Genomic DNA, 26,573 nt, shown 5'->3' on the forward strand with positions numbered 1-26,573 from the left:
GGTCTTGGCAGTGTGGAGGATCAGAGGGATCTTGGAGTCTGAGTCCATAGGACACTCAAAGCTGCTGCATGGATCGGAGGGTTGACTGCGTGGTTACGAAGGCATACGCCGTATTTGCCTTCATCAACCGTGGGATTGAATTCAAGAACCGAGAGTAATGTTACAGCTATATAGGACCCTGGTCAGACCCGATTTGGAGTACTGTGCTCAGTTCTGGTCATCTCACTACTGGATGGATGTGGAAACTATAGAAAGGGTGCAGAGGAGACTTACAAGGATGTTGTCTGGATTGGGGAGCATGCCTTATGAGAATAGGTTGAGTGAACTCAGCTTTTTCTCCTTGGAGTGATGGAGGATGAGAGGTGACCTGATAGAAGTGTATAAGATGATAAGAGGCATTGATCGTGTGGATAGTCAAAGGCTTGTTCCCAATGCTGAAATGGCTAACATGAGAGGGCACAGTTTTAAGGTACTTGGAAGTAGGTACAGTTGAGATGTCAGGGTAAAATTTTTATGCAGAGTGTTGATTGCATGGAATGGGCTGCTGGCAACGGTAGTGGAGGTGGATACGATAGGGTCTTTTAAGAGACTCCTGGGCAAGTACATGGAGCTTAGAAAAATAGAGGGCTATGGGTAGCCCTAGGTAATTTATAAAGTACTGTAAATAAATGTTCGGCACAGCTTTGTGGGCCAAAGGGCCTGTATTGTACTGCAGGTTTTCTATGCTTCGATGTTTCTATAATTTTGTTAGCTTTTAAATTGTTAGAGAAAAGCAGGGTTGATCAACAGTTCAACGTCTGCTTCAAAGACAGTTTCTATTCCTCTATGAATGGAATACAGAATGGTTCCCAAGGACGGTAAGATGGACTCCTGATCTCGCAAACTACCTTGCTCTGACCTTGTATCTTACTGACCACTGGCACTGTACTTTCTCTGTACTGTAACACTTTATTCTGCACTCCTGTCATTGTTTTACTTTGCACTACCTCAATGTAATGTTTTGATCTGTACAGATGATATACACAGCAAATTTTTCACTGTTTCTCAGTACATGTGACAATAATAAATCAATTTACCAATTCTAAATTTATGTTAAGTATCAGCACGGTTGTCTGTACATGGAGTCACAGAAGTTGGGTGAAATTTTTAATCAATATTGCTCATGAATTTTTACCATGAAGAAAATTATGAATGTGAAAGAAATAAGGGAAATGAGTGGTGATGTCTTGGTGATTTTAAAGTGGATTAAACTAGATCAGTCTCCAGAGCCTGATTGAGTGCATTCTTGGACCTTGCTGGAAGCTCGTGAAGAAATTGAGAAATCCTTAAAAAGATACTTGTTACATCTTTTACCATACACAAAGTACTGAAAGACATTAAATTAGAAGATGTTTTATCGTTAAGAAGGGCAGAAAGACAAGCCAGGGAACTACAGGCTGGTGAGTATGACATCGGTGGTGTGATACTGTGAGAGATACTGAGAGGTATCAACAATCATCATTTGGACAAATGGGGTCTTAAATAATTATTAATTAAATAATTAACACAGCTTTGCATGGCAAATCAGGTCTGAAAATACGTTACAGATTTATCTGAAGAGGTGACCAAAATGAAAGATGAGGGCAGGGCATGGGATATCATCTATATAGACCTTAGCAAGGCCTATGACAAGGTTCTGCATGGCAGACTAGTGTGGACGATTAGATTGCATAGGATCTGGGGGGAAAGAGATAACTAAATGGGTTTTTATGTGGTTCAATTGTAGGAAGCAGAGTGTGTTGTCATAGAATAATACAGCACAGAATCAGGCCATTCAGCTCATCTAATCATGCTGAATCATCATGCTGCCTAATCCTATCAACCTACACCCAGACCATAGCCTTCCAAATCCTTCCCATCCATGTACTCAGACAAATTTCCCTTAAATTTGTACAAGATAATGAGAGGCATTGATTGTGTGGATAGTCAGAGGCTTTTTCCCAGGGCTGAAATGGCTAGCACGAGAGGACATAGTTTTAAGGTGCTTGGAAGTAGGTACAGAGGAGATGTCAGGGTTGAGTTTTTACGCAGAGAGTGGTGAGTGTGTGGAATGGGCTGCTGGCAGCGGTGGTGGGGCGGATACGATAGGATCTTTTAAGAGACTCCTGGATGGTTATATGGAGCTTAGAAAAATAGAGGGCTATGGGTAAGTCTAGGTAGTTCTAAGGTAGGACACGTTTGGCACAGCTTTTTGGGCTGAAGGGCCTGTATTGTGCTGTAGGTTTTCTATGTTTCTAAATCTTGAAATTGATCCCCTCTGTATGAAGGTATTCTTCTTAAACATTTCACCTTTCACCTTTAACACATGATCTCTAGTCCTAGTCTTTCTCAACCTCATTGCAAAACCTTGCTTTCATTTATCCATCTATACCCTCATAATTTTGTATATCTCTCTTAAATTTCCCTTCTTTCTCCTACATTTGAGGGAATAAAGCCCAAACTTACTCAACTTTTCCCTACAATTCAAGTTCTCAAGTCCTGGCAATATCTTTGTAAATTTTCTCTGCACTCTTTCAATCTCATTGAAACCTTTCCTGTAAATAGGTGACAAGAACTAGAGAACAATATTCTAAATTAGGATCACTAATGTCCTACATAACTTCAACATAACATCCAACATCTCAGTGAGTGAGATTGCAAGAAAACTTGTTGCTTTCAAAAAAAAATTTCAAGGCAGATGGAGAAAAGGTGAGCAGGGGAAGAATAGATAAGATAACATGCATATTTTCTTGAATTGATACAATGGTTAAGTAACCAACATCAAATAGTCCTATCAGAATCTCATTAAGGGAAATAAACTTCTAAATCTTCCTTCATGACATTTAGGCTACATCCAAACTAGACCGGATAATTTTGAAAATGCCGGTTTCGTGTAAAAATGATAGACGTCCACACTAAGTGTTTTTGAAAATATCTCTGTCCACATTGAAACAGAGATTTTGGTGAATCCCCTCCTACTTCGCATGCACAGGACACATCTACCGAAAACAAGCGACATGTTTGGTGTCGAATCTCGCTGTGAAGGATTTGGTGCGCGTTTGTGTTGTTACAGACTAGAAAAACTTAAAACGACAGACAGCTGTTGGCTCTTGTGCAGAACTTAAAAGTAAAAAAAAACCAAATACTGGAGCGTACTGAGGCAACCGACAGGGAGTTCACGGACAGATTGACCCGGCTGACGATGAACATTGAAAAACTGACTAACTCATAAACTAATAAAGCACCTTGTTAAATGTATAAAACATGTCTGCATCAGTGTTATCTTGTATTTCCAGACAATGTTACATTAGGCTGTTACACACATCTATTGTCAGAGAAGTACTTGCCTAAATAGGTAAACCACCTTCATACGAGCAAGGACAGAAAATGGCAAAGTGAGTATACTTACTTATTCAGTAAGTTATGGGTCAAAGTATTTGGTGAGTACATTTCTAACTCTTCTGGCGTCAGTCTCGTTGCCGTCTGCTCTGAAATTGTTAGGTTGTGTTCAAGATAGCAATGAAATAGCGCTCTGCCGTCTGACAGTGTTTTCAGAATTCTCTAGTTACCCTGTCCACACTGCTCCGGCCAATCCGGCGTTTTCAAAAATACACACTCTGAAAAGCTCCAGTTTCGGGGGATGAAAACGCCGTTTTAGTGTGGATGGAGGGTAAAAACGAAGAGAAAAAGGTTGGGCTATGGATTTATCCAGTGTAGTGTTGACATAGCCTTCTGTTTATCTTGGAATAGCTATTTGTTTTCTTCAATTTTCCTCAAGTTCACTTACATTAGAAGCAAGAATGGAGATGATCCATTATTCAGAATTTGTGCACTTACATGGCTGTTATATGACTCTGTCAGGTTTGGCACAATAACCTCCGTGTGTCCTTTAGTACCCATAGTTCCTGAATCAAGAAGAGGACGCTGATTTGACACACATCGACTGTAAATAAAAAGTTAGACACACTGTTAAGATAAATATGCAACAGCACAAAGGTACAGAATGAGAAGTTCAAAGTAATACATGCAAGGAGGATAAAACCTCCCTTGATGTAATTTACATATAAGCAGGAGCTACATAAAGCTCCTGGCCTTCACGTGTGGCACAGTTCTTATGCCCGACGGAGCTGTTCTCACTGACAGGAAAAGGGGTAAAGGTGGGCCACTGGCACCTTAAAACCAGTTGCTCTGAGCCGATGAGGCCCGTTAACCACAGATGGTAGCTCATCTAGGAGAGGGAAAACTCCGAATCCAAACCTCCGCTGCCTTGCGGCTATACTCGCTCACGGGAAAGGCTTTGGGAGTAAACACTGAGGAAAAATCTGGAGTCAGAGTCCCAAAGGCGGCTGACTGCTGTACCCAGCACCAGCACAGCAACTCCTGCGATGCTGCTGGCACCAAACTGTATCGACTTTCATCGGTCCTTTGGACTTGTCATCAGCACGGAAAGGGGGGGTCCCACTTGCATGGGCAACAGACGGATCTCCATATTAACTCTGCCCTGGCTTGTGCCCTGGAGAGGTCACTCCAGCTTCGCTCCAGTGACTACCAGAGGCGCAGCACCTATGGTCGACCATGACCAATGGAGGCCACACACACATAAAGCAAAATATTTGGAACAAATATAAGGATTTTATTAGCAAAATACAAACTGTACAGTAAAGGAAGCTTAACAGAAGGTGCAGAGGAGATTTACCAGGATGTTACCTAGTTGAATTCAGATTCAGTTAATTGTCATTTAGAAACCACAAATGCAATGCAGTTAAAAAATGAGACAACGTTCCTCCATAATCTATGTCTCATGAGGATAGGTTGAGTGAGCTAGGGCTGTTCTCCTTGAAGCAAAGGAGGATGAGACGCGATTTGAGGAAAAGAGGCATAAAACAAGTAGACAGTCAGAAAAATTTTCCAGTGCAGAAATGGCTAATATGAGGGGGTATAAATTTAAGGTGATTGGAGGTTGGTATATAGGGTCGCCAGCGGTAAGGTGTTTTGTTTTTACACACAGAGTGGTGGGTTTGTGGACTGTGTAACTGTGGTGGTGGTTTAGTCAGATACATTAGGAGTATTTAAGAGACTCTCAGGTGCATGGATGATAGGGAAATGGAGGGCTATGTGGGAGCAAAGGGTTAGCTTGATTTTAGAGTAAGTTAAATGGTTGGCATAGTATTGGGGGCTGAAGTTCTAGTGTTCCATGTTTTATGTTCTAATTAGCAGATCTGGCAGCACTGGTGAACACAAAGAATGGTGGATTGTTTGGGTTGAGACCCTGCATCAAGACTTATCGGTCAGGATTCAAAAGTCAAAGATTTAGTAGTTTGCCTGTGATTGTCTTTCAAAAGCAATAAAAAGGTATCTAAATGCTGTAAAGTTAACATATTTCACGACATATGCTGGTGTTATTAAATCTGGCTCTGACATAAATGCTTTGGGTTGTTGATCTTGATAGGAAATCAAAAGGAGGTGATTTTACCCATGGATATTAGCAAACTGTAGATTAAAGAACATTAATTTTAAGTCTAAATTGTATTAATCCTAAGAGGTTCTGATATATTTTCTAATAGTTTAAAAATATCCTACTAGAAGACTCAAAGGATGAACTGCTCACTGTATTCATTCGTGCACCTTTACTGAAATTTCTGTTTTGATGTTTGAATATACTTTCCATTTTCCATATTGCAATTACACTATGACAATATTATTGCAGAATTATTTCTGAATTTAACTGAAGTATTTTCTAGTATTTTAAAATTTCAATAATCACTGCTAGTTTAGTAGCTGATGGACACATTTTCAACCATATTGTTCAAGGTACATCAAGTATGAATTAAGCAGCTTTTCTGTAAAATGAAAGTTACTTTATTGCACATTGCACCAAATATTAACTTCAATAGTGGGCACTAAGAAACAACTCAAAAGGGGGGAAGAAACATAAGAACATAAGAAATAGGAGCAGCAGTAGGCCATCCGGCCCATCGAGCCTGCCCCACCATTCAATAAGATCATGGCTGATCTGTCCGTAAACTCAGCTGCCTTTTCCCCATAACCCTTAATTCCCTTACTATGTAAAAACCTCTCTTAACTGTTTCTTAAATATATTTAGTGAAGAAAATCAAGTGAAATTTACAAGCGTATACAAGGTTTCACCAAAGTAAATTCTCCATCCAAGCCCAACTATTTTTGAAGTACTCTGACACATAGAAGTTTCCCAGTGCACAATTTGTAAACCAAACTATCTAGGAAAGCCAATGGAATGTTACTGCTTTTTGCTAATTAAATTGAATACAAAGACACAAGGGCAATGTTTCAAATACCATTGACACAATATTACTCAAAGGAGCTGTGAATAAAGTTATCCACATCTCCTCAGGTAGTAACTGCTCCAGAACCTGCTGCTGTGGGACCTAAGACTTTAAACCAAAGGCAGTACCGAGAATAGAGCCTGGCCTTAACAGTGGGGGTCTTTGATGATGGATGATCCTTTCTTGTCGCAGTGCTCCATCTAAGTGTACTCAATGGTGGGGAAGGCTTCACCTATGATGGGCTAGGCTATATCCAACATTTCTGTAGCCTTTCCTGTTCCTGGGCATTGGTGTTTCTATACCAGGTTTTGATACAACCAGTTAGGATACTGTATCATACATCTATAGAAGTTTCTTTAAGTTTTTGGTGACCCGCCAAATCTATACAAACTTCCAAGAAAGTAGAGGTGCTCTTGATGCTTCATTGTGATGGCCCAGGACAGATCCTCTGATATGTTGATGTCAAGGAATTTACAGCTACTGACCCCCACTGCACCTCATTCTTCTAATAAGGACTGGCTTATGGACCTCCAGTTTTTTCCTCCTGCATGATGTGGAAACTGGTGAACCCCATTGTGGCTTGTGCTGACCCCATTTGCAGGAAATGTTGGCTCCTCAAGGAATTCAGAAGACTGAGCTTCAAATACTGCAATGCATCAGGTTGGAGGTGGTTATCTGGACACAGTCTTTTAAGGAAGCAGTCACATCCATTAGGTTAACTAATTCACATTTATTCTGTTGCCAGGGACAAGAGGGAGTGACTGGAGTGAGGCAGGTAAGGGGACCTAAGAGGTGGTATTTGAGGAGCCTGAGCCCTTGAGTTTGCCCCAAAGGTCTCAGATTGTTGATCCCCGTGTGGATAAGAGTAGGAAAGATGAACCACTGCCCTATGGCATGGTAGTTCATGGAGCCATTCAACAGGGGTGGAGGAAGAAAGAGTAATATAGTTGTAATTGGGATAGTACAGTTGAAGGAATAGACACAATTCGCTGTTACAAGGATCAAGAATTCCCAAGGACGGGTGGTGTGCCTGGTTTCTAGGCTCGGGACATCTCATCTGACCAACAGAGGAATTTGGAGTGGGAGGAAAGGTTGCAATTGTCATGGTCCATGTGAACACAAACGATGTAGGAAGAACAAAGAAAGAGCTTCTACTGAGGGAACTTGAACAGAAAGAGACAAAACACTAAAAACATGTTAAGGAACCGGAGCTATGGTCTGATGACCTTTGGCTCAAATGGGAAACTGAGGAGGTGATAGTTAAGAGCTACAGGGAGGTAGTCACCCCTAAGGTGCAGGAGACAGGTACCTGGATGACTGACAAGACAGGAAAAGGAAATGGGCAGACAGAGTACCCCTGTGGCTGCTCCATTCAATAAAAGGTTTACTGCGGGTGGGGGGAGGGGGCAGGTGAAGCAACCTGCCAAGGAGAAGCCGCAGTAACAGGCATTGAGGCTGGTGCTGTGGCTCAGAAGGGAAAGGAGAAAAAGACTGCAGTAAAGATAGGGGATTCCATAGTTAGAGTAGACATGAGATTCTGTGGATGCAATAGAGACAGGATCTTGGATAGGGCCCACAGCATTTTAAAGGGGGAGGGTGCGCAGCCAGAAGTTTTGTTACTTACTGGCAGCAATGACATTGGTTGGAAAAGGAAGGATCTCTTGAAGAGAGAATTTAGGAAGCAAGGTAGAAAGCAGAAAAGCAGGACCTCCTGGGCAGTAATCTTTGGATCGTTGTCTGTGCCACATGCCAGTGAGTGTAAGAATAGGATGACTTGGCAGATGAATGCATGGCTGAGGAATTGGTGCAGGGAGTAGATTTCAGATTTATGGATCACTGGGATTTCTTCTGCAGAAGATACAAGACCATAAGACATAAGAGCAGAATAAGGACATTCAGCCCATTGAGTCTGCACTGCCATTCCATCATGGCTGATGCTGGATCCCACTCAACCCCATACATCTGTCTTCTTGCCATATCCTTTGATGTCCTGACTGATCAGGAAAAGATTAATTTCTGCCTTAAATATACAGAAAGCCTTGACAGATTTACCACTCTCCAGCTAAAAAAAAATTCTGTTCTAAAGCATTGCCCCTCAACATAACAGATCTAAGTGTGCAAGATATCACTGACGCTGAATGGGATCGTTCAATGTGGAAAGCCATGATCGTCCAAGTGTGTAATGCGTAAGGCACATGAAGAAGAAGCTCTTGAGTTCTGGATACCCCCACCATTGGAAACATCCTTTCCAGATCCGCCCTATCTAGTTCTTTCAACCTTCGGTAGGTTTCAATGAGATCCCCTCGCATTCTTCTAAATTCCAGTGAGTACAGGCCCAAAGCTGCCAAACGTTCCTCATATGTTAACCCCTTCATTCCTGGAATCATCCTTGTAAACCTCCTCTGGACTCTCTCCAAAGACAACACATCCTTTCTGAGACACAGGGCCCAAAAGTGTTGACAATACTCTCAAGTGCAGCTGACTAGTGTCTTATAAAGCCTCAACATTATCTCCTTGCTTTTATATTCTACTAGACAACGGGGTGACCTGTTGGGGCACCCTTTGAGAGAAAGGCAGTGCAGTCTGATGGGACCAGAATGAACATTAAATTTTCCTTAATGCTATTGGTATTGCTTTGCTTTGGAAATTGAAGAATAAAAACCAGTTTATTAAAGAAGACGTGTAGCAAGGGAAATATAGCTCCTTCTCATTTAATGAAGGACACTTCTGATGGCAAAATTTCTGGTTGATCTGCCACCCTTGTGCTTCTCATTGTCATTCTAGAGGTGTGCAGTCCATTCATGCGCTGTCTCTTCATCCCTTCTGCTGTTTGTTCTTTGTCTCTGATCTTGGAGGCGTGCATTTCTCAGCTCCTTTCTTCTCTCCTCCTCCTGTGCCTGTTGTTGTCATTCTGGAGACGTGCACGCCTCTCCTCCTCTTTCTCTTCTTCTCTCATCTTTTTTGTACTGACCCTTTGATCCTGGAATCGTGCAGCCCTGGTCTTATCCAATTCTTGTTCTCTCCCTCTCCTTGCCGCTTCCCGACGACGTTTGGCATCCCCCTTCTCTTTCCACGTGGCATAATTAGGCTGACCATTTTTTTAATACTAATGTTGGATGGAAGATACAAAGCAGTAATCCCAAAGGAAGCTGATTATTCTTGATGATGTGGTTGGTGCTCTCCTAAATGAACATGATATAGTCACTGCTGTTCTCTGACTGCAGCAAAGGATTTTATGGGTGTCTCGAAGAACGTCATGACAGTTTACGGGATGTTATGTCATGCTTAAATTTAGAGAAGATCTGATGTTCAGTTTTTGAATCTAGTCAAGACTTTTATACATTGTGGGGACCATTTTTCAGTTATTTTCAAAACCTTTGATTTGTTGTAAAAGTACAGATGGTGGCTAATAATATATTTTATTATTTGATAAGGGTTTTCTCCCTTTTTCCTTGCTTTTCCTAACAGCTCTGACTTCGGTAGTGGGTTTAGATTTTTTTCTGTATACCAAATTTTTTATATTTCAATATTACGATTTAATGTAATTTTTATGAATACAGGGTTTTGTGATTGTAACTGTATTTTTAATACAATGTATTTGGTACTTTTTTTGACTTATAATATATATCTTCTTGTACTCTGTACTCCTTTATGTAGAAACTAATAAAAATATTGAAAGAGAAATACGTCATTACAATAAGATTTAATGAGCTCTTATTGATGGGTGGCAGTTAGATCTGTCCCAATCCTGCACATGCTGATGATATGTGACCACTCGAAATAGAGCTGCCCCACCCTTTTGCTCTGGTTGGTGTCGCTGCTGAGGCAGCCGTGCGCATGCATCATCCTGTCGCATTCTGATTTCCATGATGGCGGATCGGCTCTCGGGTGAAAGGCAGCCTGTTGATTTTTGCAAATCAGCAATTTTATACGAATAGATAACCCTGAACTTTGCCTGCATTCTATAAGTTAGCGGATTTTAAGTCGATTTAGCCAAAAAACGTGCCACTGTAATGCACCGTTTGCGCTAATTGGAGGTCACAAACAAACAAACAGACAGACAGAGCATGAGTAGTATATACATTTCCCTTGACATAAATGCCAACATTGCGTTTGCCTTTTTTACCACAGACTCAACCTGTAAAGTAACTTTCTGGGAGTCTTGTATGAGGACTCTTAAGGTGCACTCTGGTGTTTGAACCTTCTCCTCATTTAGATAATAGTCCACACTATTGTTCATTTTACCAAAATACATTATTGTACATTTCCCAACAGTGTATTCCACCTGTCACTTTTTTTGCCCATTCTTCCAATTTGTCTAAGTTCTGCTGCAATGGCATTGGTTCCTCAGCACTACCCTCAGCACACCCCTTCACCTATTTCCATATCATCTGCAAACTTTGCCACAAAGTAATCAATTCCATCATCTAAATCACTGACAAACAATGTGAAAAGCAGCGGTTCCAATACTGACCCATGAGGAACACCACTAGTTACTGGCAGCCAACCAGAAAAGGCCCTTTTATCCCCATTCGCTGACTCCTGCCTGTCAGCCATTCCTCTATCCATGCCAATATGTTTCCACAGGATTTTATCTTGTTAAGCAGCCTCATGTGTAGCCTCATTTTGAAAATCCAACAAAATCACATCCATTGCCTTTCCTTTGTCAAACCCACTTGTTACTTCTTCGAAGGACTCTAACAGATTTGTCAGGTAAGACTTCCCTTAAGAGAAACAATACTGACTGTGACTTATTTTATCATTAGTCACCAAGTACACCAAAACAATAGACTCCAACATTTTCCCAAGCACTGAGGTTAGGCTAACTGGCCTATAATTTTCTTTTTTTTTTTGCCTTCCTCCCTTCTTAGAGTGAAGTGACATTTACAATCTTCCAGGACCATGGTAGAATCAAGAGATTATTGAAATATCATGACTAATACATGCGTTATCTCTTCAGCAAGCTTTCTCAAGACTCTGGCTCTCACTCCTGCTCGCTGAGACTCACAGATCTCTGGCACACTGCTAGTGTCTTCCACAGTGAAGACAGATGCATTAGGATACCTTATATCCCTCTCCTTGGATTTAATACAGATCTTAGCTTCCTTTGTCAGCCACGGTTGCCAATCCGTAATTTGACAACTTGTTCCAATGTGGGACATATCTATCTTGTGCCTTGTGAACTATTTCCAGAAACTTCAGCCACCTCTGCTCTGCTATCATCCCTGTCAGTATCTACTTCCAATCCACGAGGGCAAGCTCCTCTCTCATACCGCTATAATTCCCTTTATCACACTGATACAGATACATGTGTTATGCTTCTCTCTCTCAATTTGCAACGTGAATTCGCTCATATCTCCTGTCTCCTAAGGGTTCCTTTACGTTAAATTCCTCAATAAGATCTGGGTTATTACACAACACCCAATGTAGTCCCCAAGTAGGCTCAAGCACAAACTGCCCTAAAAAACCATCTCATAGGCATACAACAAATTCCCTCTCTTGCTATAAGACACAAACCTGATTTTCTAAATACCCTTGAATATCGAAGTCCCCCATTACAATTGTGTCACTACTCTTATTACTTACTTTTTCCAACTCCCTTTGCGATCTCAACCCCACATCTTGGCTACTATTTGGAGGCCAATATATGATTCCCATAATGTTTTTTTCACCCTTGCAGTATCTTCCCACTCACTTTTGCTATGTTATATGCTCTTTTCTTGACTTTTATGCAGTCCTTAACTTCCCTTGTTAGCCACAGTTGCCTCGCCCTGCCATTTGAGAACAACTTCTGTGGGATATATCTGTCTTGTGCCTTGTGAACTATTCCCAGAAACTTCAACCATCTCTGCTCTGCCAACATTCCTGGCAGTATCCTCTTCCAATCTACCTGAGTAAGCTCCTCTCTCATGCCTCTGAAATTCCTTTAATCCATTGTGTTACTGATACATATGGCTCTCACAAACTGCAGTATGAATTCAATCATATTATGATCACTGCCTCCTAAGAGTTCCTTTACTTTCATGCTTCCCAATGGCTCTGGGTTATTACGCAACAGCCAATCTGAGATAGCCTTTTCCCTCATTGGCTCAAGCACAAGCTGCTCTAAAAAGCCATCTCATAGGCATTCAACAAATGCCCTCTCTTGCGATCCAACACCAGCCTGATTTTCCCAGTCACCTTGCATATTGAAGTCCCCATTACAATTGTGACATTCCTTTATGACATGCCTTTTGCTCTCTTTGCAATCTCAACCCCACATCTTGCTACTATTTGGTGGTCTATATACGATTCCCATGATGGTTTTTTCACCCTTGCAATTTCTTAACTCCATCCATAAAGATTCAACATTCTCTGATCCTATGTCACCTCTATCTAAAGATGTAATTCCATCACTCACCAACAGAGCCACACCACCACCTATGCCTTTCGATACTAAGAATGTCCTTTAATGTTAAACTCCCAACTATGCCCTTCTTTCAGCCACGACTCAGTGATGCCCACAACATCATATCGACCAATCTCTAATCGCACCACAAGTTCGTCCACCTTATTCTGAATGCTATGCACATTTAAATACAGCACCTTCAGTCCTGCATTCTTCACACTTTTGGATTTTGCCTTTGTGGTACAACTCTTTGCTCAGTCTGCAGTTGTACCCAATCAATGGCTTGTCCTTCCTTACATTTATATTACATATTACATCATCTACTTGTAAACCTGCTGTTTCATCCTCAGCTCTATCATACTGTTTCCTATTCCCCTCTCATGTTAGTTAAAACCAATCTAAACAGCTCTAGCAAATCTGCCCGCAAGGATATTGGTCCCCTCAGATTCAAGTGCAAGCCGTTCCTTTTGTACAGGTCCCACCTGCACCAGAAGAAGTCCGAATGATCCAGAAATTTGAATCCCTGTCCCTTGCTCCAATTCTACAGCTACACATTTATCTGTCAGCTCATTCTATTCCTATCCTCACTGTCGTGTGGCACAGGTAGCAATCCTGAGATTACTACCCTTGAGGTCCTGCTTCTCAGCTTCCTTCCTAACTCCCTGTATTCTTTTTTTCTGCCTATGTCATTGGTACCAATATGCATCATGACTTCTCATTGCTCACCTTCCCTGTTCAGGACTCTGGCACCTGAGCAGCAAACTACCACTGTAGTTCTTTGCGTCCACAGAATCGCCTATCTGCCCCCCTGACTGTAGAGTCCCCTGTTACTGCTGCCATCCTCTTCAGTTCCCTACCCTTCTGAGCATCAGTGCCAGAGGCATGACCGCTGTTGCTTCCCCAGGTGGGTCATTTGGCTCAGACTTCACTTGTCAGCCACGGTAGTGTCCTTCTTCCCTTTGAAAATTTCTTCTTCTTTGGAATATATCTGTCTTGCACTTCCCTCATTTTTTGCAGAAACTCCAGCCATTGCTACTCTGCTGTCCTTCCTGCTAGTGTCCCTTGCCAGTCAACTTTGTCCAGTTCCCCTCTCATCCCATCTTTATTCCACTGGTATACTGACACATTGGAACTTTTCAAATTTCAAAGTGAACTTGATCATATTGTGAAGCCTAAGGGTTCCTTAATCTTAAACTCTCTTTATCACCTCCAGATCATTGCACAACACCCAATCCAGCACAGCTGCTCAACAACAAACTGTTCTACATAGGCATCCTTTAGACATTTTACAAATTCTCTCTCTTGAGGTCCAGTACTGACCTGTTTTTCCCAATCCACTTTCACGTGTAAATCCTCAATAGTAATCATGACATTGCCCCTCCACATCCCAGCTGCTGTTTGGAGGCCTGTATACAACTGCCATTCGGGTCCTTTTACCCTTGTCATTTCTTAACTCAACCCATAGAGACTCTACACCTTCCGATCCTATGTCATCCGTGGCTGACAAGGAAAGTCAATGCCAACATGAAAGCAAAAGTGAGGGCATATAATAGATCAAACATTAGTGGGTTAGAGGACTGGGAAACTTATAAAGCAACAAAAGGAAACCAAAAAAGCCAAATTGAAATATGAAGCTAAGCTAGTCAACAGCAGACATTAGCTAGAAAACGATGCTGGAGAGATCATGATCGGGGACAAGGAAAGTCAGATAAACTTGATGAGTATTTTGAATCAGTCTTCACTGTGGAAAACACTAGCAGTATCCCACAGTTTTGAGTATCGGGGCAGAAGTGAGCACAGTTTATCACTAGAAAGAAGGTGCTTGGGAAAATGAAAGGTCTGAAGGTAGATAAGTCAACTGACCAGATGGACAACACTCCAAGGTTCTGAAAGAGGTAGTTGAAGAGATTGTGGAGGCGTCAGTAATAATCTTTTCAGAATCAACTGATTCTGGCATGGGTCTAGAGGACTAGAAAATTGCAAATGCCGCTCCACTCTTCAAGAAGGGAGATTGGCAGAAGAAAGGAAACTATAGGCCAGTTAGCTTGATATCAGTGGTTGGGAAGATGTTGGATTTGACGTGGTTTGGGGTACTTGGAGGTCCATGATAAAATAAGCCAAAAATCAGCATATATCCCTCAGGGAATATCTTGCTTGACAAATCTGTTGGAATTCCTTTAGGAAATAATAAGCAGGATAGACAAAGGAGAACCGGTGGATGTGGTATAACTTGGATTTTCAGAAGGTCCTTGACAAGGTGCCGCACATGAGGGTGCTTAACAGGAGCCCCTATGGTATTACAGGAAAAGATACATGCATTGATAGAGCATTGACTAATTGGCAAAAGGCAGAATGGGAATAAAGGAGCCTTTTCTGATTGGCTGCTGCTGAGTAGTGGTGCTCTGCAAGGGTCAGTGTTGGGACTGCTTCTTTTTATGTTGTAAGTCGATGATTTTAACGATGCAATTGATGGTTTTGTGGCCAAAATTATAGATGATACAAAGTAGATGGAGGGGCAGGTAGTGCTGCGAAAGCAGGGACGCTGCATGAGAACTTAGACAGATAAGGAGAATGGGAAAAGAAGTAGCAGATGGAATACAGTTTTGGGAAGTGGATGGTCATGTACTTTGGTAGAAGGAATAAAAACGTCGATTTTTCTCTAAACAGGAAGAAAATTAAAAAAATTCAGGTGCAAAGGGACTTGAGAGTCCTTGTGCAGGGTTCCCTAAAGGTTAGTTTGCAGCTTGTGTCTGTAGTGAGGAAGGTAAATGCAATGTTTGCATTCATTTCAAGAGGATGAGAATAAAAACAAGAATATAATGCTGAAGCTTTATAAAACATTGTCAAGGCCTCACTTGGTGATCTGTGAGCAGTTTGGAGCTCCTCATCTAAGGAAGGATGTGCTAACACTGGAGAGGGTCCAAAGCAGAATCATGAAAATGATTGCTGGAATGAACGTCTTACAATAAGAGAAGCACTTGAAGGCTCTGGGCCTGTACTTGCTTGAATTTAAAACAATGAGGGTGAAATTCATTGAAACCTATCAAATGTTGACAGGCCTAGAATGAAGGTGGAGAGGCTGTTTCTGATACTGGGGGAGCTTAGAACCTGAGGGCACAACCTTGGAACAGAGGGACAAACATTTAGAATAGCAATGCAAAGGAATTCCTTTAGCCAGAGGATGGTGAATCTGTGGAATTCATTGCTACATGTGGCTGTGGAGGCCATCTCAATGGATGAAGTTAAGCCAGAAGTTGATAGATTCTTGATAAGTCAGGGTATCAAAGGATATGGCAAGAAGGCAGGTCTATGGGGTTAAGAGGGATCAAAGATCAGCCATGATGTAATATCAGAGCATACTTAATGGGCTGAATGGCTTAATTCTCCTCCTATGTCTTTTGGTCTAAATTAAAATTTAAAATAAAAAAAACTAATCACTAGATTGTTACCTGAGGCATGCAGAAATTAGCAGAGTGTTAATAGATCATGGAGCTAAATAGGTGACTTAAATATAAGTTTGGGAAAAGTAGGTTTGAATTTGTGGGACACTGGCACAAGTATTGGGGAAGAAGGGACGGGCTCCACCTGAACTATGCTGGCACAGTGTCCTGCGCAAATTGCATAACTAGGCTTTAAACTAAATAGTAGGGGTGGGTTGAACAGATCGCAGAAGCATGAAATAAAAAGGAAGCAGAATACAGGAGAGGTTACAAAAGTCTTCAGAATAAAAAAAATCAAAAATTAGAAAGCGATAAGAATTTAATTTCCATTAACATGAAGACAGAATTGGAAAAGGTAATGAATACAAGGACAAACACGAGGAAATCTGCGGATGCTGGAAATTCAAACAACACACACAAAATGCTGGTGGAACACAGCAGGCCAGGCAGCATCTATAAGGAGAAACACTGTCGACGTTTCGGGCCGAGACCCTTCGTCAGGACCTGAAACCTGAAGGGTCTCGGCCCGAAACGTCGACAGTGCTTCTCCTTATAGATGCTGCCTGGACTGCTATGAATACAAGGTGTTGTATTTAAATGCATATAGTATATGAAATAAGGTAGATTATACTGTAATGCAGTTAGAAATTGCAGATATGACACTGAGGGTATCACTGAGTCATGGCTGGAAGACGATAACTTATCATCCAAGGATATATGTTATATCAAAACAGCTGACAAATGGCAAGAGAGGAGGAGAGGGTTCTGTTGGTAAAAATAAAATCAAATCCTTAGAAATAACGTATCTATGTCACAAAGGCTCAGAAGATGTAAAATCCTTGTGGGCAGAGTTAAGAAACAACAAAGATAAAACATCACTGGGAGTCATATACAGGCCTCCGAACAGTCGTCTGGATATGGGATAAAAATGACAATGGTTGACAGAAAAGGGGAATGTTACGATAACCATGAGGAAGTTTCAATATGCAGGTAGATTGGAAGAATCAGGTTGGTGCTGGATACAAGAAGGAATTTGTAGAATGCCTTTGACTTGTACTACTACACCTACTCTACTACTGTGCAGTATTACAGCACAGAAACAGGCCCTTCACCTCATCTATTCCATGCTAATCTATTATTCTCCGTAGCCCCGTGGACCTTCACCACTACAGGAAAGATACTGGCATGGATAGAGGAATAGTTGACAGGCAGGTGGTAGCAAGTGAGAATAAAACAGGCCTTTTCAGGTGGCTGCCAGTGACTAGTGGTGTTCCACAGGGGTCAGTATTGGGACAGCTACTTTTCACACTGAGTTTGTCAATTATTTGGATAATGGAACTGATGGCTTTATAGCAAAGATTTCAGATGATACCAAGATAAGTGGAGGGGTAGGTAGTGCTGAGGAAGCAGGACTTAGACAAATTGGAAGAATAAGCAAAAAAGTGTTGGGAAATATATGATATTTTACTAAAAGGAACAATAATGCAGACTATTATCTAAATGGGAAGAAAGTTCAAACATCAGCAGTGCAGAGGAACTTAGGATTCCTTGTGCAAGACTCTGAGGAGGTTAATTTACAGGTTGTGTCTGTGGTAAAGAAGGCAAATGCAATGTTCCCATTTATCTCAAAGGGACTAGAATATAAAAGCAAGGAGATAATGCTGAGGTTTTATAAGACACTGGTCAGGCTGCACTTGGAGTACTGTCAACAGTTTTGGGCCCCATATCACAGAAAGGATGTGTTGTCTTTGGAGAGAGTCCAGAGGAGGTTCATGAGGATGATTCTGGGAATGAAGGGGTTAACACAAGAAGCATTTGGCAGCTTTGAGCCTGTACTCACTGGAATTTAGAAGAATGCGTGGGGATCTCATTGAAACCTACCGAATGCTGAAAGGACTAGATAGGGTGGATATGGAGAGGATAATTCCTATGGTGGGGGTATCCAGGATGAGAAGGAACAGCTTCAAAATTGAGGGGTGAACTTTTAGAACATTGTTAAGGAGAATTTTTTTAAAAATCCAGTGAGTAATGAATCTGTGGAATGCTCTGCCACAGATTGTGGTGAAGGCCAAGTCCGTGGGTCTATTTCAGGTGGAAGTTGATAGTTTCTTGATCGGTCGGGGCATCAATGGATATGGCGAGAAGGCAGGTGTACGGGTGTTGAGAGGGATCCGGAATCAGCCATGATGGAATGGTGGGGCAGGCTCAATGGACTGAATGTCCTATGGCTTATGGATCATAGCTGATCCCAGCCATGAACCTATCCAAACTTCTCTTAAACATTGCAATTGAAACTGTATCCAACACTTCCACTGGCAGCTGAGTGAAGACGTTCTCCCTCATGTTCCCCTTAAACATTTCACCTTTCCACCTTAACCCACAAGCTCTAGTTCAGGTCTCAGTGGAAAAAGCCTGCTTGTATTAACCATATTTATAACACTCATAACTGCAAAGGTTAAAGGTAAGAAGACTACAGTGGGAGTCATATACAGGCCTCTGAAAGGTCTCCCAAGGAAGTGGGGTCCAAATTATAATGGGAGATAGAAAAAGCATGTGATGTTTATAAATGACCTGGTTGAGGAAGTGGGGGGGGGATGGGTTCGTAAGTTTGCCGATGACACAAAGGTTGGACGTGTTGTGGATAGTGTGGAGGGCTGTCAGAGGTTACAGGATGCAAAACTGGGTTGAGAAGTGGCAGATGGAGTTCAACTCAGATAAGTGTGAAGTGGTTCATTTTGGTAAGTCAAATATGATGGCAGAATATAGTATTAATGGTAAGACTCTTGGCAGTGTGGAGGATCAGAGGGATCTTGGGGTCCAAGTCCATAGGATGCTCAAAGCAGCTGCGCAGGTTGACTCTGTGGTTAAGAAGACGTACGGTGTATTGGCATTGATCAATCGCGGAATTGAATTTAGGAGCCGAGAGATAATGCTGCAGCTATATAAGACCCTGGTCAGACCCCAGGAATACTGTGCTCAGTTCTGGTCGCCTCACTACAGGAAGGATGTGGAAGCCTAGAAAGGATGCAGAGGAGATTCACAAGGATGTTGCCTGGATTGGAGAGCATGCCTTATGAGAATAGGTTTAGTGAACTCAGCCTTTTCCCCTTGGAACGACGGAGGATGAGAGGTGACCTGATAGATGTGTACAAGATGATGAGAGGCATTGATTGTGTGGATAGTCAGAGGCTTTTTCCCAGGGCTGAAATGGTTGCCACAAGAGGACATAGGTTTAAGGTGTTGGGGAGTAGGTACAGAGGAGATGTCAGTCATGGGATTGGGGATAATATTCTGGTATGGGTGGAGGATTGGCTTTCTAACAGAAAACAGAGAGTTGGGATAAATGGTTTATTCTCAGACTGGCAGTTGGTGACTAGTGGTGTTCCGCAGGGGTCGGTGTTGGGACCCCAACTCTTTACAATCTATATTAATGATTTGGAGAAAGGGACTAAGTGCAACATATCAAAGTTTGCTGATGACACAAAGATGGGAGGGAGTGTAATGAGTGCGGAGGACATTGAAACCCTGCAGGGGGACATAGATAGGCTGAGTGATTGGGCAGACATTTCGCAGATGAAATATAATACTGACAAGTGTGAGGTCTTGCACTTTGGCAGGAAAAATAATAGAGCAAGTTATTATCTAAATAGAGAGAAACTGGAAAGTGCTTCTGTGCAAAGGGATCTGGGGGTCCTGGTGCAGGAAACACAAAAAGTTAGTATGCAAGTGCAGCAGGTGGTCAAGAAGGTCAATGGAATGCTGGCTTTTATTGCTAGGGGGATGGAGTATAAGAACAGGGAGGTCTAACTGCAGTTGTACCGGGTATTGGTGAGACCACACCTGGAGTACTGCGTGCAGTTCTGGTGTCCATACTTAAGAAAGGACATACAGGCTCTCGAGGCAGTGCAGAGAAGGTTCACTAGGTTAATTCCGGGGATGGGTGGGTTGATGTATGATGAGAGGTTGAGTAGATTGGGACTCTACTCATTGGAGTTCCGAAGAATGAGAGGCGATCTTATTGAAACATATAAGATTGTGAAGGGGCTTGATCGGGTGAATGCAGGGAGAATGTTCCCAATGATGGGTGAAACTAGGACTAGGGGGCATAATCTTAAAATAAGGGGATGCCGTTCCAGGACTGAGATGCGGAGAAATTTCTTCACTCAGAGGGTAGTGGGGCTGTGGAATTTACTGCCCCAGAGAGCTGTGGAAGCTACTACACTCAATAAATTCAAAACGGAGATAGACATTTTCCAGGATAAAAATGGCATTAGGGGATACGGTGAGCGAGCAGGTAAGTGGACATGAGGCTAGGTTTAGATCAGCCATGTGATCTCCTGGACCAGTTTTCGATAGCTTGGATGGGTCAGAGAGGAATTTTCCAGATTTTTTCTCCTCAATTGGCAACTCGGTTTTTTTTCCCCCGGGTGATCACATGGGTTTGGGCGGGATGAATAATAAAACAAAATGGGCGGCATGGTGCCCTGTTGGTTGGCACTGTTGCCTTGTGGGATTCGGTGAAAACTAGAGTTAAGATTGGATCAGCCATGATCTTGTTGAATGGCGGAGCAGGCTTGAGGGGCCGATTGGCCTACTCCTGCTCCTATCTCTTATGTTCTTATGTCAGGGGTAAGTTTTTTACTCAGAGAGTGGTGAGTGCGTGGAATGGGCTGCCAGCAACAGTGGTGGAGGCAGATACGATAGGGTCTGTTAAGAGACTTTTAGATAGGTACATAGAGCTTAGTAAAATAGAAGGTTATAGATAAGCCTAGTAATTTCTAAGGTAGGGACATGTTCGGCACAACTTTGTGGACTGAAGGGCCTGTTTTGTGCTGCAGGTTTTCTATGTTCCTATGTTTCTAAAAAGGGCAATGTTACGATGGTCATGGGGGAATTTCAATATGCAGGTAGATTGGGAAAATCAGGTTGCTGCTGAATCCCAAGAGAATGGATGCCTACGAGATAAAAGTCATGAAGCACAACACAGAAGCAGGCTTCTAGCCCACGCAGTTCATGCCAAACTATTATTCTCCCTCATCCCAGTGAGCTGGATCTGGATCATCGTCTTCCAGAACCACTACCCTGCCAATCCATGCACTTATTCAAATTTCACTTAAATGTTCTCTGTATCGAACACTTCTGCTAGCAGCTCTTTCTATACTGTCACCTCCATTCCAAATGAAGTTCCTCCTCATCTTCCCATTGAATATTTCAACTTTCACCATTAACTCATGACTTCTAGTTCCAGTCTCAGTGGAAAAAGCCTGATTGCATTTACCTTGTCTATACCACTCATAATTTTATGTAAGGTGAGAAGGGCTTTGGGTAAACTCAGACACCACAAAGCACTGGGGTTGAGGGTGTGAACCCCAAGGTCCTGAAGGAGTGTGCTGAGCAGTTGTGTGCAGTTCTCCAGAGCATTTTTAATCTGAATCTCACCCTGGAAATGGTCCCAAATGTGTGGAAAACATCATGTGTGGTCCCAGTACCCAAGAAGGGCCAAATGTAAGTTTGAATGACTACTGTCCAGTGGCCCTGACCTCACACAGCATGAAGACCCTAGAGAGGATGGTCCTGGCTCACCTCCAATCCCTGGTCAGATCAGCTTGCAATCCCCTGCAGTTTGCTTATCAGGAGCATGCCAGAGTCAACGATGCTGTCATCTACCTGCTGAACAGCGCCTACTCCCATTTAGATAAGCAGGGTAGCTCTGTGAGGATCATGCTTTTTGATTTCTCAACTGCCTTCAATACCATACAGCCCTCACTGCTGGGAGAAAAGCTCCATTCATTGCAGGTTGGCACTTTCATTGCATCCTGGATAATGGACTGCCTGAATGGTAGACCACTGTGTGTGCAGCTTCAGAGCTGTGTGTCAGACATGACTATAAGCAGCACTGGGGCTCCATAGGGGACGGTACTGTCTCACTTCCTGTTTACCCTGTATACCTCGGACTTTAGATACAACACTGAGTCATGTCATCTGCAGAAATCCTCTGATGACTTAGCAATAGTTGGATGTATAAAGGGAGGACGGGAGGATGAATACAGGGGCCTAGTGGAGGACTTTGTCAAATGGTGCAAGCTGAGTCATCTGCAACTCAAGTTAGGCAAAAGAAATGGTGATGGATTTTAGGAAGACCAAGCCTGCATTGCTCCCTGTCACTACTGATGCAGTGAGAACCTACAAGTACCTCGGGGTGCACCTGGGTGACAAAATTGAGTGGAGCACCAACACAGAGGCTGTGTAGAAGGGCCAGAGTCACCTTTACTTCCTGAGGAGACTGAGGTACTTTGGAGTATGCAGGCCTCTCCTTCACATGTTCTACCAGTCTGTTGTCGCCGGTACAATCTTCTATGCAGTGGAGTGCTGGGGCAATGGTGAGTGATGCCAGCAGGCTCAATAAACTGATTAGAAAGGCTGGCTCAGTTATAGGAGTCAAACTGGACACATTGGAGGTTGTGGTAGAACAAAGGACCCTACTGAAAATCCTGGTAATTCTGGACAATGTTTCTCAGCCTCCTCATGCCTCCTTGGCTGAACAGAGGAACACTTTTAGTAATAGACTAAGACAACTGTGCTGCTCCAAAGAGTGCTATGTGAGGTAATTCTTACCCTCAGCCATTAGTCTCTAAAATGAGTCAACCTATAACTGAGGAAGTGATGAACCTCTCAAGTTATTTGTGATAACTTATTTTTATTCTTTCTTACTTCTCTTCTAATATTTGTGTATCTGTGGGCTTGTAATGCTACTGGGACACTGTAATTTCCTTCAGGATCAGTAAAGTATCTATCTATCTATGATGTGGCTTCGGGGTACTTGGGGACACATGATAAAATACTTCAAAGCCAGCATGATTTCCTCAAGGGGAAATTGTGCCCGACAAGAATTGCCTGTTAGAATTTTTTGAAGAAATAACAAGCAGGATAGACATAGGAGAGTCAGTGGATGTTGTTCATTTGGATTTTCAGAAGGCTTGCGATAAAGTGCCGCACTGAGGCCGCTAAACAAAGTAAGAATCCATGGTAATACAAAAAAAGATAAAAGCATTTACAGAAGATTTGCTGACTGGTAGGCGGCAAGAAGAGGGGATAAAAGGAGCCTTTTCTGGTTGGCTGCTGGTGACTAGTGGTTTTTGCAGGGGTCAGCATTGGGACCGCATTTGTTCATGATATATGTCGAAGATCTGGATGAAGGAATTGATAGCTTTCTAAATGGGGAGAAAATTTAAAAAAAAATCAAGAGTTCTTAGAAAACCCTGCATGCAGACTCCCAAATGTTAACTTGCAGTCTGAGTTGGTGGTAAGGAAGGCAAATGCAATGTTAGTATTCATTTCAAGAGGACTAGAATATAAAAGCAAGGATGTAATGCTGAGGCTTTATAAGGCATTGGTCAGACTGCACTTGGAGTATTGTGAGTAGTTTTGAGCCCCTTAACTAACTAAAGATGTACAGGCTACAGAAAGGGTTTGGGGGGCGTCACGAGCAAGATTCCCTGGAATGAAAGGGTTAACATACGAGAAGCATTTGATGGCTGTAGGCCTGTACTAGAACTTAAAAGAATGAGAGGGGATTTCATTGAAACATATTGAATACTGAAAGTCCAAGATAGAGTGGATGTGGAGAGGTTGTTTCTTATAGTGAGGGAGTCTCGGACCAGAGGGAACAGCCCCAGAATAAAAGGACGTTAATTTAGAACAGCCATATAGCACATTGCCACATACATCTGTGCAGGCCAAATCATTTGTATACTTAAGGTGGAGAGTTATAGGTTCTTGATTAATCAGGGTGACAAAGGTTAATGGGAGAAGGGAGGAGATTGGGGTTGAGAGTCTGATAATAAATCAGCCATGATGGAATGGTGCAGAGAACTTGATTGGCTGAATGTCGTAATTCTGCTCTTATGTCTTCCTTGCTATTTTCAACATTTTTTTGGCGGCACTGATTTTCTCTTTGATAAAAATAAAGATGGACAGAATTGTAGAGCAACATCTCTGTAAAGTTGTTAATGTAAAGTTTGTCAATGTGAAAATTCTGTTTCTTTCCAATTATGCAAGAAAAAAGAGTACAGCACAGAAACAGTGCCTCTAGCCCATCTAGTCCATGCCAAACCATTTAAACTGCCTCCTCTCTTTGACCTGCACTGGAACCATAGCTCTCCAAACACCTCCCATGCATCTATCTGAACTTCACTTCAACATTGAAATCCAGCTTACATGGACCACTTGTGCTGGCAGCTCATTCCACACTCTCACAATCCTCAGAGTGAAGAATTTTCTCCCTCGTGTTCCCCTTAAACTTTTCACCTTTCACCCTTAATTCGTGACTTCTGGTTGTAGTTCCATCCAACCACAGTGGAAAAAGCCTGCTTGCATTTACCCTATCTATACTTCTCATCATTTTATATATCTCTGTCAAATCTCCCCTCAGTCTTCTACATTCTAAGGAATAAAGTTCAAACCTATTCAATCTTTCCTTATAACTCATGTCCTTCCAACCCAGCAACATCCTTGTAAATTTTCTCTGTACTCTTTCAACCTTTTTCACATCTTTCCTGTAGGTAGTTGACCAAAGAGCACACAGTACACTACAGTAGCAGCCACCAACATCTTATACAACTTTAACATAACACTCCACCTCCTGTACTCAATACTTTCATTTATGAAGGCCACTATTCCAAAAGCCTTCTTTAGGATCCTGTCTACTTGTAATATCACTTCCAATTAATTATGGACCTGTATTCCCAATACCCTTGTTCTACTGCACTCCTCAATGCCCAACAGTTTACTGTGTAGGACCTACACTGCTTAGTCTTACCTAAGTGCAATGCCTTGCACATGTCTGCATTAAATTCCATCTGACATTTCTCTAGCTGATGCAGATCCCTCTGCAAACCATGATAGCCTTCCTCACTGTCGACCACACTCCCAATCTTGGTGTCATCTGGAAATTTGCTGATCCAGTTAACCACATTATCATCTAGATCATTGATAGAGATGACATACAGCAATGGACACAGCACCCATCCCTGTGGCACTCCACTAGTCAAAGGCTCCAGTCAGAGGCACCCATCTGCTACCACTCTCTGGCTTCTCCCACAAAGCCAATGTCTAATCCAAATTACTATCTCATCTTGAATGCCTAGCGACTGAACCTTCTTGACCACCCTCTCATACAGTACCTTGCCAAATGCCTTACTGAACTCCATGGAGACAACATTCACTGCTTTGCCTTCATCCACTTTACTGATAACTTCCTCATAAAACTCTGTGATTGGTTAGACATGACCTACCATGCACCAAGCCATGCTTACTGTCCTTAATCAGTCCATGTCCATCCAAATTCTTATATACCCAAGCTCTTCGAATATCATCCAGTAACTTTCCCACTACTGATGTCAGGCTTACTAGCCTAAAATTAGATGGTTTATATTTACACTGTTCATGTTAAACAGTGGAATAACACTGGCTATCCTCCAATCCTCTGGTGTCTCTCCTGTTGCTAAGGATGATTTAAATATCCCTACTAAGGACCTGGCAATTTCTGCACTTGCCTCTCATAGGGTCTGAGAGAACATCTTGTCAAGCCCTGGAGATTTATCCACCCTGATTTGCCTCAGGACAGCAAACACCTCCTCCCCTGTAATCTGTATATGGTCCTTTAAGTAGATGTCACTTTGCCTCTCTTCTATAGACTCTGTGTCCATCTCCTGAGTAAATACAGATGAAAATGGATTTAAGATGCCCCCCATCTCTTTCGGCTCCACACGGGATTACCATTCAGATCTTCCAGAGGACCAACTTTCTCCTACCACATCTGTAGAATCCCTTAGGATTCTCCTTCGCCTTGTCTGCTAGGACAACCTCATTTTACCTTCTTTTAGCCCTCCTGATTTCATTCTGAAGTGTTCTCTTGCATTTCTTACACTCCATAAGCACCTCATTTGTTCATATCTGCCTATTCTTGCACCTCCTTTTTTCTTCTTAACCAGGACCTCAATATCTCTTGAAAACCAGGGTTCCCTACACTTGTTATGTTTAGCTTTTATTCTGACAGGCACATACAAACTTTATATTCCAAATTTCACTTTTGATAGACTCCCACTTACGAAGTACACCTATGACAGAAAACAGCCTGTCCCAATCCACACTTGCCAAATCTTTTCTGGATGCCATCAAAATTGGCCTTTCTCCAATTTAGAATCTCAGTCGCCGGACCAGACTTACCTTTTGCATATTTACTTTGAAACTAAGGGCATTCTGTCTGAATGTGTGTTTAATTCAATACTACTTAACCCTCAGTAAACCAATGACAGATGTGTATTAAATGAGTATCAAATCAGATGTGGTGGCAAACACAATGCTTTACAGTACCAGTGCCCTATGTACAATTCCTGCTGTTATCTATAAGGAGTTTGGTAATTC

General features: G+C 42.3%; 1 protein-coding gene across 6 annotated transcripts in view; it reads right to left on the bottom strand.

Annotated features, from left to right (window-relative positions):
- The window catches only part of uba6 (ubiquitin like modifier activating enzyme 6), a 329,252-nt gene that overhangs the window by 131,855 nt on the left and 170,824 nt on the right, over window positions 1–26,573 (bottom strand). For all 6 annotated transcript variants that reach the window (XM_073024872.1, XM_073024863.1, XM_073024889.1 and 3 more), the window contains one exon: window positions 3,856–3,961. In XM_073024872.1, the coding sequence (XP_072880973.1) occupies window positions 3,856–3,961 (106 nt within the window). The remainder of the gene's footprint in view (window positions 1–3,855; window positions 3,962–26,573) is intronic.

Source organism: Hemitrygon akajei, chromosome 2 (genome assembly GCF_048418815.1).
Source record: "Hemitrygon akajei chromosome 2, sHemAka1.3, whole genome shotgun sequence".
In the NCBI taxonomy this organism is placed as follows: Eukaryota; Metazoa; Chordata; class Chondrichthyes; order Myliobatiformes; family Dasyatidae; genus Hemitrygon; species Hemitrygon akajei.